This window comes from Salvia miltiorrhiza, chromosome 7 (assembly GCF_028751815.1).
Source record: "Salvia miltiorrhiza cultivar Shanhuang (shh) chromosome 7, IMPLAD_Smil_shh, whole genome shotgun sequence".
NCBI classification, from domain to species: Eukaryota; Viridiplantae; Streptophyta; class Magnoliopsida; order Lamiales; family Lamiaceae; genus Salvia; species Salvia miltiorrhiza.
Window position 1 is genome coordinate 23,945,907 of NC_080393.1, and position 19,074 is coordinate 23,964,980.

The following is a 19,074-nucleotide window of genomic DNA, read 5'->3' on the forward strand; positions in this document are numbered from 1 at the left end:
ATTAGTATGTGAGTTGTAATTGAGACTAATAGTATATAGGCAGATTCTAAACAAAATAAAAATAATAGTACCAAATAAAAATGTAAAAACCATGAAAATAAAAAACACAAAAAAGAATTAGAACAATCAAGAATAGAGAGACAAAGTCAGCTTTGTGAAAGTGAATTTTGAAAATCTTTTTCGAAAATGAGCTGATGTTGCTTGTATTTATAGGCAAATTTTAAGGTGAATTTTGAAATTTGAATTTTGGCCCCATGTTGGGGGCCCAAGTTTTAAAACCATCAGCTCAGTTTACCGCCCAAATTGTTTGAGGCTCAAGTTTAAGATAAAAATCCTTTGAATATTTGAAAGACTTACAGTAAAGAAATATTTTTTAAACCATGTTAAAACATTAAATGGTCAAAAAAGTAAAAAAAAGTTAATTATTTTTTAAATCATGCTAAAACATTAAACGGTCAAGAATATTTTTCACAAAAATAGTAAAATATGTATTTTATGTAAAGAATAAAATATTAGTTTTTATTTTTTTAATCATGAAGAAACGTCTGTATCACTTTAATTTTTTTATTATTAGTATTTTACTATTTTTGTGTGAATTTTTCTTGACCATTCAATGTTTTAGCATAATTACATGGTGTTCCATTAATAATTTTTAGTATATAAAATAAATAAAAATATACTATATTTTAAAAGTTAAAATATTAGAATTGAGAAAAAAAAGGAGAATAAAAGATATTTGGAATACAATTGCAAATTTAGTAATCTACCATTTATGCGTTCTTAAGAAAACAATTGTCCGTGGCCTAAAAAAAGAAAACAATTGTCTGTTGTTTTGTAGCATATCAATATACATGACCTGCGGTTTTTTTTTTTTTTCATTTATAATTTTTTCCTCAATTCCAATTTATCATTCTAATTAAATTCATTTACATTTATTTCTCTCTATATATATATATAGTTAAACTATTAATTAAATAAAAAGAAGCATAACACCCTGTATGCAAACCAACATCCAATATCTTAAGAAATTAATTACTTTACAAACAATATTTTTAGATAACAAATCATTATTCTATATCAAATTATGGATTAGGCATTAGTTGCAGAATTGTTGTACGATTTTGTTCAAACAAATCACCAATATTATAAAACCAAAGTCCATAGTTAATCTGCAGCAATGTGTATTCATTTATAGCAAAATCAAAGCCCATAGTAATAGTGTAAATAAAAAAAATAAATTAAATTCAAATTTTTTGTCTTATACAAAAGTGATTTACATATTGGATAACTGAATGAATTTTAATTCACATTACTTCTTTCCCAAAAATTTATGTGCATGTGTCTTCATTAATAAAATTGAATTTGTATGATTTACATGCATTCATAATCCATGATTTAAAATAATATTTTCTTTATATTTTTCCAATTTTACCTATACTGTCTCTAACTTACAAATTAACCCATATAACATTCAGTTTTATTTGATGTTTGTAATGTATATCATTATTACATTTATCATATTTGAACCTATAATAAATAAGATCAGATATAATAGATTGAAAAAAAAAAGTTTATGAATTGTATAATTTTTTCTTGAGAGGAATTATGTTTAATTTTCAATAACTCATATTTTGTGTTTTATACAAATCAACAACCCAATTATAACAGGATTGTTTTGAAACCTTAATTAGATTAAATTAAAGGTTGTAGGCGTTAGTGGTTACATATGAAAAAACTCAACTACTATTAAATTAACCTAAAAATAGATCCAAATTTCAAGTACTAATAGATAAAAGTAATTACCTCAAAAAAGAAGAAAAAAGAAAAAAAAAAGAGAAGAAGATAAAAGTAATTAAAAATATGTAAACTTAAAAAAGGATGATAAGAAAATAACATAAAATGCAGTACAGATTAGGAAGCCCTAATTTTGTTCCTCAATCAGTGTGCGCCGCTTCATCTTCTCGATTCACCGCTCTCTAATTTGGTACCCGTACGTTGTACGGAGTGCAAACGCTAATTGGATTAAATTATAAAAATTTAAAATTGGCGCATTGATTTATTTTTAACTTTGAAAATGAAACCTTATAACTAAAAATTAATGCACAAACAAAAAAATTGATATCCAATACATAATAAGCAGTAAGCAATAAATAATATAAAACAATAAATTTTGTCTAAAATGATAACAACAATAATGATAAGCCCACTATAATTATACAATATGTACTATACAATAAGCAAATATATACAACAAATATTCATCTATAATTATATACAATATATTGCTCCCTCAAAGAATATAATTGGGCATAAAATAGTATAAACCCACTAAAACCTATTGTTTTTTCAATTATCAGCCCATAAATTTTAAATTTTAAATTTTAAATTTTAATTTTTGTAAAATATTTATGACTTAAGTTGAAATATAACTATTTATTAATACATAAAAAAATATAAGAAAATATATAAAAAAGATAAGTTTTCTATTTTTTTTACTTTAAATTGTACGTATTTATTATTTGTGTACATACACAACACATCATATCTTGATTATTATATAATGTCATTAATTACTCAAATATCTTGATTATTATACATATTTTAATACAAAGTGGTCAATGTTTAGTATATATTGCAACGTGGGCACAGGTTCTCCATTTAAATTTATCTATAAATAAATGTTTGTTAATTCATGATTTAACCAATATTGCGTAAGTGAAAACCGATCGCATACTATGCGACCGGGTGTATGCAAGACCAGCCCAAAAATAAAATATGTAATGGGAACAAACAAAGTAAATGAAAAAACAATGCTAAATTTGCAATGTGATGGCACATTCAAATGCAATCTCTCGACAAATATTCGAGTTTGATCACCAAAAACCATGAAAATTATACGAAACCATGCACACCATAGGCAGTAAACTATCATTAACAGACGAAGCGAGAATCAAAACTAACCTCAAACGGGCCTTCGAAGAGGGGAGGCGGCTACCGAAGAAAGACTAAGAGCGGCCGGTGAAGCACGGCGGACCGGAGGCTCTGAGCGGCGGAAAACCACGGCGCTGGTGTAGACCAGGCAAGAGATTGCTGATCGGAGGGCAGCGGCGAGGGAGGAGAACAACGAAATCCAACCAGATCACTGCTGAAGACACTCACCATGGTTGAAATTAATGTGAAAGCAATATATAATTAAAGGCGAAGGTTGGAACATTAGAAAGACTGATATATAAGAATATGATAGATATATGTGATTAATCTCTTCTCTGCTCCTCAATTCGTCCGACAACACAAAACAAATTGAAACATGAAGGTTTAAAGAAAAAAACTTAAAAAAGATCCCTGACCTTTGCAATTGTCTTCCTCAAACTGACAAACACAAACATGATTATCAGTATATGGTCACTCAATATTGCTACTCTCTAGAAAATTGTAACCCAAAATCGTGAGATGTGCTCCTGCCCCTCACATGAATTTTCACCTGATCTCGACTTCATGAAAATTATACGGAAACCATGAAGTTGCAGACGATGTTTTGCTATATTGGCGTACGAAAGAAGTATTCTAATGCAATAAGTAATCCTATAGTTGTAAGATATTGGATATATATCTTATTATAAAAAGTAGATCGGAACTAAAAAAAAAAAAATCGAATGGGTTTCGATGATGGTGGTAGCAGTAATAGTAGTATTGGCAGTGGCATTCTAATATTTTCTTTTTCTTATCTCTTCTTCTTCTTGTGTTCTCGCTGTGGTTTTCGGTGGTGGTGCTTGCTGGTAATTTTCGGATGCTCCAATTAAAAGAGCAGCCATGATTTATGTGAGATGTCATTTGATTGTGAATCTCTAAGGGCAAAACGTGTTGGCTAAGCATACTTGTTCTCCAAGAACAAATCTCAGTTATTAATGTGAGAAGTTTTGGATGAAGAGGTGAAGGGGAGGTTGGTGGTAATAATCTGCTGGATAATACAGATTTTGTTGATTTTGCTGATGACACATACTTACACATTGGATAAAAAAGATGACGCTATTGGCGGGAAAAGGCTCTTAACATGTTAGGGCTAAGCTTTTATATATATATAGATTCATGCATTACCAGCAGTTTATTCAATATTAATATACTATATATTGACTTATTCATATCAATTCTCATACTCACAATATATATATATATATATATATATATATAGGGAGAGGTTCAGGAAAGAACCATAAATAAAAAAAGAACGGAGAACCATTTTCAGCCATTCGATCATCAAGATCTACGGTGGATACATCATCTTGTTGGATGAATGCAGATCCTGGGTTCGAATCCTGAAGGGAGCAATTTTTTTTATTTTTTTGAGTGCATTAATTTTAACAGCGAATGCATTAATTTTTACAGTGAATGCATTAGATTTGATGGTTCTCCCGTTCTCACAAATAATGTAGTTCTCTCTAGAACCACACCCTATATATATATATATATATATATATATATATATATATATATATATAGGGAGGATGTGAGAACCACATCTTTTTGTGAGAACGAAGAACCAATCACAGCTGTTGATTTGGGCAGATCCAACGGTTGTTCAACAGTAAGACATGAAGATCGTTGTTCATGTGTTTTTGTTCATGTATTTTATGTACTTGTTTCATGGTTCACCATGAAGATCGTTGTTCATGTATTTTATGTATTTGTTCATGATTTTTCGTTTTCACAAAAAGATGAGTTCTCACTGGATATATATATAAATATATATTATAAATTCATTTTTATTATAACAAATAATAATTAAATATTATAAAATAAATATAAATAAAAGGCGCCTTCTTTGAATTTTATTGTTTTTTTATTTTTTATTCGAAACGCCCTGTGATCTTCAACCAATTATGTGCTTCAATATAATTACCAGGAGTAAGTGCTATAGCCTGTTTCCAATACTCAGCAGCTTGATCAAACCAAGCCTCCGTAATTTCAGAATCGCCCTGGTGAATGGCCTGTTCTCCCCGGTCGGAAAAGGTGGATTAATTCCTTCCCTTAGAACCGTACTTGAGAGTTTTCCTATATATATATATATATATATATATATATATATATATATATATATATAGGGTGTGGTTCTAGAGAGAACTACATTATTTGTGAGAACGGGAGAACCATCAAATCTAATGCATTCACTGTAAAAATTAATGCATTCGCTGTTAAAATTAATGCACTCAAAAAAATAAAAAAAATTGCTCCATTCAGGATTCGAACCCAGGATCTGCATTCATCCAACAAGATGATGTATCCACCGTAGATCTTGATGATCGAATGGCTGAAAATGATTCTCCGTTCTTTTTTTATTTATGGTTCTTTCCTGAAACTCTCCCTATATATATATATATATATATATATATATATATATATATATATATATAGGAAAAAGTTATACTAAGAATGCTATCTTTCGTGAGAAATGAGAATGATTGAATAAGCCAGTATATAGTATATAATGTTGAATAAGCTACTTGTAATGACTGAATAACGAAATTCAATTAATTAGATATAATTTTCGCTCTCTCCATGATTCAAACCCATGTAAAAATGTTATGCAGTCATTACAAGCAGCTTATGCAACACTATATACTGGCTTATTCAATCATTCTCATTTCTCACGAAAGATAGCATTCTTAGTATAACTCATCCCTATATATATATATATATATATATATAGGGTCAAGTTAAACAGAGAATTATTATATATTTCATTTTGATCAAGTCTATACATTTTACGAACAGATCAACATAACTAACGAACAGACGTATTTAGTAAAAAAAAAAGAAAAACTCGCCACCAGCAGGATTCGAACCCGGAGCAAATTGCTGTTCATGCGATACATTGATTAGTTCGTAAAAATTGTAGATCTGTTCATTTTTATTTCACGAATTCTCTATTCTCTAAATATTTAGCATTATCTGTTTAACTTTTCTCTCTCTCTCTCTCTCTATATATATATATATATATATATATATATATATATATATATATAAGAGAGAGAGAGAGAGAGAGAGAGAGAGAGAAATGTTATGCTACATACTTTATATGAGCACCACTCACGTTTAATTCTCATTAGCATTGTCTTTTTTATTTTGGGCATTTATTTTTATTCTAATACATCATATATTGTTATTGAGATCATTAATTTTACAAATCGCATAAAAATCAAGTCCGATTTGTTTTTTTTATTAATAGTTTAAAGTTAAAGGGAATATGAACAAATCAAACCTTGATTTGTATGCGATTTATAAAATTAATGATCTCAATAACAATATATGATGAATTAGAATAAAAATAAATTCTTAAAATAAAAAAGACAACACTAACATGGGTTAAACGTGAGTGGTGCTCACATAAGGTATGTAGCATAATATTTCTCTATCTCTCTCTCTCTATATATATATATAGGGGCACGCTCCAATGATATGAGACCCCCTATTTTTCGTGTAACATGAGGACAATGAATAAGACATATAATACTAATGAACAAGACGTATATCTAACGAACAAGGTGTATATACTGATAAAAAATAAAATTTAAAAAATTAATAATGAATAAGACATATATAATGATGAACAAGGCATTATATACTGATGAACAATACAGTATATACTGATGAATAATAAAATTTAAAATATTCTGCTCCCTCCAGGATTCGAACCCTGCGAAAAAAAATCACCCTCCAAATCCAATATCAGCCATCGGATTGATGAAATAAATGCACTAGATTGTGCCCTAGATCTAGGGTTGCCACCGGTTCAGGAACCGCCGGTTCCGGGCCCGGACCGGCGGTTCAGGTTCAAAAATTTCATGAACCTGAACCGGCCCGCCTAAAATTTGAAGGGCCGATTTTCTGACCCTGAACCGGCGGTTCACGGGCTTTTCCTTTTTTTTAATTTTTTTTGTATTCTTTTTTATGAAATTAAATAATTTGTCATGAAATTTCAAAAATTTTTACTTTACAAGTGTTGAAAAATTTCAAAATTATTAAAGTTAAGTATTATATTATTAAAATTATTCAAAATTTTCAAAAATTATTCAAATTTCAAAATTTGTAGGTTATTATATTATTTAAGATTTTTAAGTTGAGTAATTTCAAAATTATTAAAGTTAAGTATATATATACGCAAAATTTTAAAAATACAACATATATTTATAAGTTATTATATAAGTTATATATTTATAAGTTTTTTTTTTTGACATTTGGGTGAGGGGGAGCAATGAGGTTTGATCCCTAGACCTTATAAGTTATAAGTTATATATTTATAAATTATAAGTTATATATTACATGAATATAAGTTATATATTTATAAGTTAAGTTGAATCCCACATTGAAAAATGTAGGATATGAATTTGATTTAAAAAAAAAATAAAAATTCGGCTGGAACCGGCGATTCAGGGTCGAATATATGTGAACCTAAATCGGCCCTTAATGTTTGGCGGTTCGGCCCTGAATCGGCCCGGTGGTCAACGGTCCGGGCCAGAACCGTTGACCACCGGGCCGGTTCAGGGTCGAACCGCCGGTTCCGGTTGGCCCTTGGCACCACTACCTAGATCTCACTAAAGTTAGAGGGTCTCATTGGAGCGGCCCCCTATATATATATATATATATATACATATATGACCATTCTCATTGGAACCATTCACAAATACACACACACACACACACACTTACACACATATATAGGGAGTCATTTAAGTAAAAATCACTAAATAAAATAAGAACGAATAACTATTTTTAGCCCTTCAATCACCGATATCAACAGTGAATGCATCATCTTGATGGATGAATGCATCACATGAATTGGTTCTAGTGAGAACTACAATTTTCGTAATAATGCGAGCCATTAAAATTACTGCATTTGCTGTAAAAATTAATGCATCAGCAGCTAAATTTACTACACTCGAAAAATAAAATTTTTGTTTCATTCAGGATTCGAACTTAGGTGCTGCATTCATCCATCAAAATGATACATCTACCGTAAATCTTGATAGAAGAGTTGAAAATAAAGACGGAGAACTATTATCAATTAATTGAATACCGTTATTAAGTTATTACAAACAATTTATACAACACTATATATATTTCTCATGGAAAATAGCATTTTCACTAACCTAACCCTATATATATATATATATATATATATATATATATATATATATATATATATATATATATACCCTATATATATATATATAGGGTGTGGTTCTAGAGAGAACTACATTATTTGTGAGAACGTGAGAACCATCAAATCTAATGCATTTACTGTAAAAATTAATGCATTCGCTGTTAAAATTAATGCACTCAAAAAAATTAAAAAAATTGCTCCCTTCAAGATTCGAACCCAGAATCTGCATTCATCCAACAAGATGATGCATCCACCGTAGATCTTGATGATCGAATGGCTGAAAATGATTCTCCGCTCTTTTTTTATCTATGGTTCTTTCCTGAACCTCTCCCTATATATCATTCGATGTTGTCTTTTTCCTTTCTCACATAGGAGGGGATAGTCGTAGACTCGTAATCCTACAAAATTAAACTTAAAATTCCCCCGTTGTATAATAAACTCATTTATTTGAATACATAGAATACATTAAAACAACGATATATATATAGGGAGAGGTTCAAATAAGAACCACTAAATAAAATTAGAACAGAGAACCATTTTAAACCATTCGATCATCAAGATCTACGGTGGATGCATCATCTTGGTGGATGAATGCAGATCCTGGGTTCGAATCCTGAAGGGAGCAAAAAAATTATTATTTTCGGATGCATTAAATTTAATAGCGAATGCATTAATTTATATAGTAGATGCATTGATTTTAATGGTTCTTATGTTCTCACGATAAGTGTGGTTCTCACTATAACCGTATCATACATATATATATATATATATATATATATATATATATATAGGGGAGGGATCCATGAAGAATAAGTGATTAATAGAGAATAGAGAATTGATATCTACCATTCGATCTCTCAAATCTGACGGCTTGTGATTTTCAGCAAAAAAAAAAAAAAAAAACGGATCTAATTAATTACAGCCGAGATTTTACATATGTTGGGGGTTATTTAGGAATTTACAGGATGATGTAAATCTGGAAGATTTTCCACATCCCAAAATTCACGCTCTAACTCCTTCTTCCTCAGGTCATTCGAAAAAAAAGGGGCTAAAGCTACCCATATTTTCTGCAAATTGAAGACCACCGAACATATTTCACCTTTCTATTCCAGCAAATCGAACGAGGTCTGTTCGAAAAGGAAACCAAACTCGACTTCCGATTCCGTCAAATCGAAGAAGGTTAGTTCGAAATTTTTTGGTTGCTCTGTGGGAAATAGTACCATGGAAATAGAGGATGAAAATGGTAGAAAGCAGCGAAGAAGAAGATGATTTCCCCTCCATGGAAAGCGTCACGCCTCAGTCCAATTTCTCGCGTTGACTGTTTTTTTTTTTGTTGGTGTTGCATGTTTCCACTTGAAAATTTTCGAAAGGATTGTGTTAGAAATGATGATGTTATAAATCTTCATGTTTCCTCATCAATTTGTAGTTGGGAATGTATTTTTTTTCCTCTTGCTCTCTGGTATGGGGGTGGATGGATTTCATTTGGATGCACTATGTTTAGAATTTTGTCACGAAAATTATCCATTCAAACTAGAAACACTACAAAATTTGTTATGTTTGCTACCAAATGCTAGTACTTAATTTTCTTGTAATATTGCTTGTGGTTATGCTCATGGTCTTGCGAGTCTTTTTTAGAGTGATGTGAATACTTATTCTTTCCCATTTTTTTTAGTAACAATTTGCAGCCTAAATTGATTCCGGGGATCAGAAAAATATGTTTTGAGCTATTGGATTTGAAAGATGCAGTTGAGAACTTGTGCAGTAATACTCGCACAAAGTATTTGACCTTTTTAAGGTGTGGGAGAAATGACTGGATCTCTCCTTGAAGACAGCTATTTTTTGTGGTTGATGTTAGATAGTAAATGCTCATTTTATCTGCCGTTGCATACATTCTAGGTTTCTTATGTGTGCGGGTACTGGATATCAATGCTACCAGAATAACACGGAATGTCATACAAAAATACGGCTCAATATAATTAAAATGAAGTGTTGGATTTGTATGTCATTTATGTTTGTTGAAAAAAGTTGCATTGTTATTCAACATCTTAAAGTTACATATTCGTTTAATAATATGAATAGTGGATTATAATATGACTTATAAAAAAATGATTAACATCACGCTTTCCGCATAAGCTTCATAAAATTATTAATATTCTAGTAAAAAAATAAGATTATTGAACATCTAAACATTTAAATAAGTTATTCGAATTTTTCTTGCTTACAAATAAGCATAAACAAATTAACATGAAGTTTTTATGAATATTGAAGTGAAAATTTTGGTTATCGATATCTGATTATTGATATGTGATTGAGAATTGTAAAATATTTAATATAAATATTTTCAAACAAGCGTATAAAATTTACGAATATTTAAATAAAATATTCAAAATTTTCTTATTGACATAAAATATCTATTACATAAAACATTTCGAACAAGCAAATAAAAATTACGAACATCTAAATAAAACTAGTTATTCGAAATTTAAACAATATGTATTCAAATAATGCAACCTACATATTCAAATCATGTATTCATTATATTCAATTACATTTTACAAATAAAATTATGAATAAGAAATTTATAATGAATTATTCAAAATATTCTGGAAGTTTATTCGAATAATATGTTGATTTGTCATTTATTCAAAGCTTTTACCTAATATGATTAATTTATTCATTAATAATAAACTAGTTATTCAAAATATATACAATATAATTTCGAATAATGCATCCTATGTATTCGAATCATGTATTAATTCAATTAAATTACTTTTTACTAATAAACTTATAAAAGAAGAAAATAATAATCAATTATTCAAATCTGTAGTAGTTTATTCGAATAATAATATGAATATGTTAATTTTATTGTAAATAATATTATTTATTATTTATTGTACATTACTTATTCATACATAGGGTGCAGTTATAATGAGAACCACACTTATCGTGAGAACATAAGAACCATTAAAATCAATGCATCTGCTATATAAATTAATGCATTCGCTATTAAATTTAATGCATCCGAAAATAATAAAATTTTTGTTCCCTTCAGGATTCGAACCCAGGATCTGCATTCATTCACCAAGATGATGCATCCACCGTAGATCTTGATGATCGAATGGCTTAAAATGGTTCTCCGTTCTAATTTTATTTAGTGGTTCTTATTTGAACCTCTCCCTTCATATATATATATATATATATATATATATATATATATGATGGAACGGTAATATACAGTTTTTATAAGAATACAGAATCTGTTTCTCTCTTCTTTCTCTCCTTCTCTTCTCTCCCTGAATCTTCCATTCTTACTTTTGAATTGCTTGCTCAAGAAGATATTACAACACGTTATCAGCACGAGTCTCTAACCAATTGAGTGAACACGGAGATAGACCATAAGAAAAAATCGTGTTTTTCTTGCAAGGTAATTTATTTTTTTTGTTTATGGACCAACAATTCGACTTTATGCGAAAGTTTGAAGAATTCGACTTTTAATCTGATTGTGTGTAATTGTTTTGGTAAAAAAAAAAAATTCGGAATGAGTGCGCTTTATTCGTGGATTTTTTTTTTTATTGTTCAAACCTTGTGAGCAGAAGTATTACCACGAATCCACGCAAGAAGTTTGATCTGGGATTAAAAATATGTGTGCTGCTTCGATTAAAAAACATAGTGAATGGAGTTTCTGAAGTTAATCAATTACCCTACGTTTTCATCAAACCTTTCTTCTGATACGTTTGGGAATTAGAAATAAAAAAAAATGAAATGAATAGATTTCTATGTGTAATGTGCTTTTTAAATTGCAGAAACTTTATTTTTACTCGCAATCAATTATCAACTTCAGTTCCTTATAATAGTCAGATTGGATAGTCTCTTAATTAATGGATTGACTTCTGATAGTAAATTGAATGTTGGAATTCGTTTTTTAATTGTTAATTGTTAAATATATATATATTTAATTTAATGTGTTGGGATAGACGTATTAATTTCTTAAGGATCTTCTCCCTACGGGATAGATATTATTACGTCTTAAGGATCGTCTCCCAACTATAATATTTATTGTTTGTTATTTATTAAATGAATTGGTTGAAAAATAATTGTGTATAATTGTTTATTTATAGTTTGTTATTTTCATTATTTGTTATAGTTTGAATATGTCTGATATCAACAAAAGAGAATTCACCGAGCTTGCTCTTGATGGTGGTAACTATTTGACTTGGGCTTTGGATGTTGAAATATACCTCGCCTCATGTGATCTGAGCGACGCTATAGTTCCAGATTCTTCATGTAGCTCCGCCCAGAAGGCGAAAGCTTTGATTTTCTTGCGTCATCATCTGAATAAGGACTTAAAAAATGAGTACCTTACTGAAAAGGATCCTGCTGTCCTATGGCAATCCCTGAAGGATCGCTTTGATCAACAAAAGGCCATTATTCTCCCTCAGGCGCAATATGATTGGCTGAATTTACGCTTTCAGGATTTCAAGTCCGTGATTGAGTACAATTCTACCTTACATCGTATTGTGTCACAGCTGAAACTCTGTAAGCAAGAAGTTACAGAGATTGATTTGATAGAGAAGACTCTATCTACTTTTCATGCCAGTAACCTTGTACTCCAGCAGCAGTACAGGGCCAAGAATTATACTAGGCATTCTGAACTCATTTCTGCTTTACTTGTAGCAGAGAAACATAATCAGCTTTTGATGAGAAACCACAATGCAAGACCAGTTGGTTCACAAGCAGTGCCTGAAGCACATGCTACCACTTATACAGGTGGTCGAGGGAGAGGCCGAGGAAAAGCAAATTGGTCCCAACGTGGTGGACGAGGTTGGTCCCATAGAGGAGGTCGAGGTCGAGGTAGAGGTCGAAGTCGTGGATACAATCATATTGCTAGATTCCAAAGTCATGGAAAAGGATCTCATAAGACATCGCATCCACAAGAAGCAAGTACATCTCAGCAAACTCCAGAAATACAACAAACTTGTTACAGGTGTGGGTGCGATGGTCATTGGAGTCGTACATGTCGCACCGCCAAGCACCTCGTTGAAGCATATCAAATGTTGCAAAAGAACAAGAAAGGCAAGAAAATTCGAAGTGAAATACATCATGCCAGTTTGCCTGAAGCAAATTTGGAGTTTAATGCCGATGATGATGATTTAATGCAACTTGATCTTGAAGATTATGGAGATCAAAAGTAATTTGATTTGTTGAACTATTCAGACATTTTAGGATTTTATTTTTGGTTCATGTTTTATTTGCAAACTGTTAGTAATTTAGTTTATTTTTGTGACATATTTGCTATATTTATTTACTATTTTCTTGATTTATATTTTACTTCTTTGATTTTAGAATGTCAAACACAAACTTGCAACTCATGGAGAATGAAAGTACATTGTGTCTAGTGGATAGTGCCACAACACATACTATACTTACTGATAGAAAATATTTCCAAACTCTTACTGAAAAAAGGGGGAGCGTCACTACAATTGCAAATGACAATATCCTTATTGTCGGCTCTGGAAGAGCTTCTCTAATACTCCCTATGGGTACAGAATTAATTATCAATGATGCACTTTTGTATCCACAATCAAAACGTACCCTTCTTAGTTTTAAAGACATCCGACTAAACGGTTTTCACATTGAAACTGAAACCGATAACAATAGTGAATTTCTTCTCATCACTCAAAATGTTGGATGTAGGAAACAAATTCTTGAGAAGTTCCCTTCTTTCTCCTCTGGGTTGTATTATACTCATATTAAATCTAACAATCATGTTGCGTTAAGCATAAAATTTAAAGACCCAAAATCTTTTATATTATGGCATGAACGATTGGGTCATCCTGGGCAAAATATGATACGTCGGATTATTAATAATGCTATTGGGCACAATATACAAACAAAAGATCTATCATTTTCAAATGATTTTGTTTGTGAAGCATGTGCAAAAGGTAAGCTTATAGTACGACCTTCTCGTACCAAAGTTAAATTAGAATCTCCTTCTTTTCTTGAACGAATTCAAGGAGATATATGTGGACCAATTCACCCGGCTTCTGGACCATTTCAATATTTTATGGTCCTGATTGATGCTTCTACTCGATGGACTTATGTATGCTTATTATCTACTCGCAATAAAGCATTTGCAAAGCTTATTGCCAAAATAATCGAATTAAGAGCTCAATTTCCTGATTACCCAATAAAGTCCATTCGAATGGACAACGCCGGTGAATTCACATCAAAATCTTTTGATGAATATTGTATGTCATTGGGTATTAAAGTGGAGCATCCTGTTCCATATGTCCACACACAAAATGGTCTAGCTGAATCCTTAATCAAACGTTTAAAACTAGTAGCTAGGCCATTGCTACAAAAATCAAACTTACCTATTACTTGTTGGGGTCATGCGATTTTGCATGCTGCAAATTTGCTCCAAATCCGACCAACTGCATATCATGAATATTCCCCAATACAATTAGTACGTGGTAAAGAACCAAACATTTCCCATCTGCGAATATTTGGTTGTGGAGTTTATACTCCAATAGCGCCACCAAAACGTACCACAATGGGCCCTCAGCGTAAGCTAGGTATATACGTGGGTTATGAATCTCCATCTATAATTAAATTTCTTGAACCCATGACTGGGGATCAATTTACTGCCCGGTACGCTGACTGTATTTTTGATGAAGATCATTTCCCGACATTAGGGGGAGACAAAAGCCCAACTTCAACACAATGTCGAGAAATTTCATGGAATGAAAAGAATCTTCACTATTTAGATCCACGTACTAATGAATCTGAACTAGAAGTTCAAAGGATAATTAACTTGCAATATTTAGCAAGTAATTTGCCAGATGCATTTACTGATCATAAAGGAGTGACAAAATCTCATATTCCTGCTATGAATGCACCACAAAGGATTGAAGTTCCATATGGACAAAATAAATCAGCTGATAATCCCGAACGCCAGAAGCGTGGGAGACCTATTGGTGCTAAAGATAAAAATCCCCGCAAAACGAAATCAAATAAGAATATAATGTCACTCCAACAACCTCTTGAAGAGGATCATCTTGTAGATGATAATCCCAGTACTTCTAAAAGTGCACTAACTAATACTGGGATTGCGGAACAACCAGATCATAATATAATGGGAATTGATAAAAAATCTGGTTGATGTCAACATTGAAGTTGCTATGAACTTTATAAATACGGGAGAAACTTATAACAGAAATGTTATTGTAATAGACGATGTATTTGTCTCTACAATTGCATGTACTATTTCAAATGATAATCTGGATCCAGAACCAAAAACAGTAGCACAGTGCCGGAAGCGCTCTGATTGGTTGAAATGGAAGGAAGCAATTGAGGCAGAGTATAACTCGCTAAAGAAAAGAAAAGTTCTTGGTACTATAATCCTTATACCTGACAATGTTGAACCATTGGGATATAGATGGGTATTTGTACGAAAGAGAGATGAGAACAATGAGGTGGCAAGATATAAAGCGAGATTAGTAGCTCAAGGGTTTTCGCAGAGACCTGGAATTGATTTTGATCAAACATATTCTCCTGTTTTAGATGGCATAACATTCCGCTATTTGATATCTCTGGCATCATCAATGAATTTAGAAATGCAGTTAATGGACGTCGTGACTGCATATTTATATGGGTCACTAGACGCTGATATCTATATGAAAATCCCTGAAGGATTCAAAATTCCTCATATGAAGGAAAATGAAACTCGTGACATGTATTGTGTGAAATTAGAAAAATCGTTGTATGGTTTAAAACAGTCGGGAAAGATGTGGTATAACCGACTTAGTGAATTCCTCTTGAAGAAGGAATATGTGAACAATGATATATGCCCTTGTGTGTTCATTAAAAGATCACAAAATGGTTTTTGTATCATTTCTGTTTATGTTGATGATATAAATATAATTGGAACACGCAAAGAGGTTGAAGAAGCTCGTTCATGCTTAAAGATGGAGTTTGAAATGAAAGACTTGGGTAAAACCAAGTTTTGTCTCGGCTTGCAGATCGAGCATCTCCCTGAAGGAATTCTTGTACACCAGTCAACTTATGTGAGTAAGATTTTAGAGAAATTCTATATGGATAAATCACATCCACTTAGCACACCTATGGTTGTCCGATCACTAGAAGTAGATAAGGACCCATTTAGACCTAAAGAAGATGATGAGGATATTTTAGGACCAGAAGTTCCTTATTTGAGTGCAATTGGAGCACTACTTTATCTCGCAAATTGCACAAGGCCTGACATAGCATTTGCGGTTAACTTGCTAGCAAGATTCAGTGCTTCTCCTACACGAAGACATTGGAATGGTGTTAAACACATTCTTCGTTATCTTCAAGGTACAAAAGATCTTGGTTTGTTCTATCCAAGAAACCAAGACATGACATTGGTAGGCTATGCGGATGCTGGTTATTTATCTGATCCCCATAATGCTAAATCTCAGACTGGTTATGTTTTCCTCTGTGGTGGTACAGCTATATCTTGGAGATCTGTTAAACAGACTCTAGTTACTACATCTTCAAACCACTCAGAGATTATCGCTTTACATGAGACCGCTAAAGAATGTGCATGGTTAAGATCATTGATACAACACATTCGCGGATCTTGTGGTATTGCGGATGATAAATCTCCCACTGTCCTATATGAGGACAATGCTGCTTGTGTTGCACAAATGGATAGCGGGTACATTAAAGGAAATTTAACAAAACATATATTACCTAAATTCTTTTACCCGCATGAGCTCCAGAAGAGCGGCGAAATTAAAATAAATAAAATTCGCTCTTGTGATAATCTGGCAGATTTATTCACAAAATCCCTTCCTACGTCAACTTTTGAAAAACATGTTTATAATATTGGAATGCGTAGGCTTAGTAGATTATTAGTTTGAGGGGGAGCGAATTCATTATGCCTTGAAGGTGTATTTTTGTTGTACTCTTTTTCCCTTACTAAGTTTTTTCCCATTGGGTTTTCTTAGTTAAGGTTTTTAATGAGGCAACAAATGCAACACAAAGTTATACATATCACATGTACTCTTTTCTTTGACTGTTTTTTTCCACAGGGTTTTTCAGCGAGAGAGACATGAACATAATCAAGTAATGTCCAAGGGGGAGTATTGTAAATAATATTATTTATTATTTATTGTACATTACTTATTCATATATATATATATATATATATATATATGATGGAACGGTAATATACAGTTTTTATAAGAATACAGAATCTGTTTCTCTCTTCTTTCTCTCCTTCTCTTCTCTCCCTGAATCTTCCATTCTTACTTTTGAATTGCTTGCTCAAGAAGATATTACAACACCATTTGTTCAAAACTTTAACCTATTCTGTTTAGTAATCACAATACAAAACAAACAATAACAAAAAGTGAGATTCGGTCAACATTATCAAAAATAGGCGGTTTAAAAAACCAAATTACTAATATAACCTTATTAATAAAAACGTGTAATGTGTAATCTAACAAATCTTAACCGTGCGATTATAGAAAACAGATGGCTAGGATTAATTCTTCATTCTCAAATTACTTAGCATACTTTATGGATCTTCTCCCTATATATATATATATATATATATATATATATATATATATATATATATATATATATATATGGTCAAGTTAAACAGAGAATTATTATATATTTCATTTTGAACAAGTCTATACATTTTACGAACAGATTAACATAACTAACGAACAGACGTATTTAGTAAAAAAAGAGAAAAACTCGCCACCAACAGATTTCGAACCCGGGGCAAATTACTGTTCATGCGGTACATTGATCTGTTCGTAAAAATTGTAGATCTGTTCGTTTTTATTTTACGAATTCTCTATTCTCTAAATATTTAGCATTCTCTGTTTAACTTTTCTCTTATATATATGAGAAAGGAAAAAGACAACATCGAGTGATGCCAAATTAACTCTCCACATACAAATTATGTATGGCCTATAAATCCGTACTATTTTGGAGATAATATTAATAGAGGGAATACAAAAGGCTATCGCACATTATAATGACTTTTATTGGGTATTTATGAGCCAGTGACTAGTAAACTCTAGAGATATTATTCAGATAGTTTACATACTTTGATTTAAATACACATGCATGTAAAATCAATAATGTCTCCTGTATTATATTCCGGAAAATCAAATGTTTCTGTTTCGTTTTGTTGTTGTTGATTTGAAATGAAGAAAGAAAGAGGTAGAGTTTTAATCATTTACTTGTGATTAACAAGTTGAGATAGCAAACGAGAAGAAACGGCGTTCACTTTGCGTAGTGCAGAAACAAATTAATTTAAAATACGGTTAAATGGAGATGACTCCTCAACTTTTTGAATCACCAAATTCAATTAATTAATGTTTTCCCCATCTTCCAAACGCAGACGCGTATATAATGGTGCAGTTAATGGACAATTATCGTATGGATTAGCGATAAGCATCAATATTATAAGAAAACAGATATGAATTAATGGAAGCCACTCCTTTCAATTATTGTTACCAATTCTGATTATTTATCCCTTATTGCGGATTTTATGCTCAATTTATGATCAATCTACTTTAGTATATATTAAAATTGTAGTTGTGGGCATTTCACCGTTCTAAATCAAAGAGAATTCCCGTAGTCCCTTTGCCTCAATCTTTTTATTTCATGAAAAAGAAAACATGGCGAAGAATAAAATTGAAATTTGAGATGGAAGGGTTAAGGAATGCCATCTTTAAATTTCTTTAACACAATTAAATTAATTTATAGGGTTAATTGCTTATAAATTACCGAACTTTCAATAAATTTTTATTTTACACACGAATTTTAAAATGTTTATTAAAATCATTTAATCATTAATTTTTTTTCTTTTTGCATACTCCCCCATTTTTCATCTGGTGACTGGCTTATAC

General features: G+C 31.3%; 1 protein-coding gene and 1 long non-coding RNA gene across 3 annotated transcripts; one reads left to right on the forward strand and one right to left on the reverse strand.

The window, feature by feature from the left end:
- Window positions 1–1,783: 1,783 nt before the first annotated feature.
- On the reverse strand, window positions 1,784–4,085 carry LOC130993604 (uncharacterized). 2 transcript variants are annotated; one of them, XR_009091722.1, is made up of 3 exons: window positions 3,348–4,012; window positions 2,962–3,142; window positions 1,784–2,013 (listed from the first exon to the last, which is right to left on the reverse strand). It is a non-coding gene; the product is annotated as an uncharacterized LOC130993604 (long non-coding RNA). The 2 variants fall into 2 exon arrangements; XR_009091723.1 differs by having other exon boundaries at window positions 2,962–4,085.
- A 7,328-nt stretch (window positions 4,086–11,413) lies between these two features.
- Window positions 11,414–13,367, forward strand: LOC130993605 (uncharacterized). The gene is made up of 2 exons (XM_057918540.1): window positions 11,414–11,582; window positions 12,303–13,367. Exon 2 carries the CDS (start codon window positions 12,310–12,312, stop codon window positions 13,348–13,350), a length of 1,041 nt encoding a protein of 346 aa, XP_057774523.1. The 5' UTR covers window positions 11,414–11,582; window positions 12,303–12,309; the 3' UTR covers window positions 13,351–13,367.
- Window positions 13,368–19,074: the final 5,707 nt, after the last annotated feature.

What these genes read in the sequence shown, in the direction of transcription:
- LOC130993605 (XM_057918540.1), top strand. Translation starts at nt 12,310, where the DNA reads ATGTCTGATATCAACAAAAGAGAATTCACCGAGCTTGCTCTTGATGGT.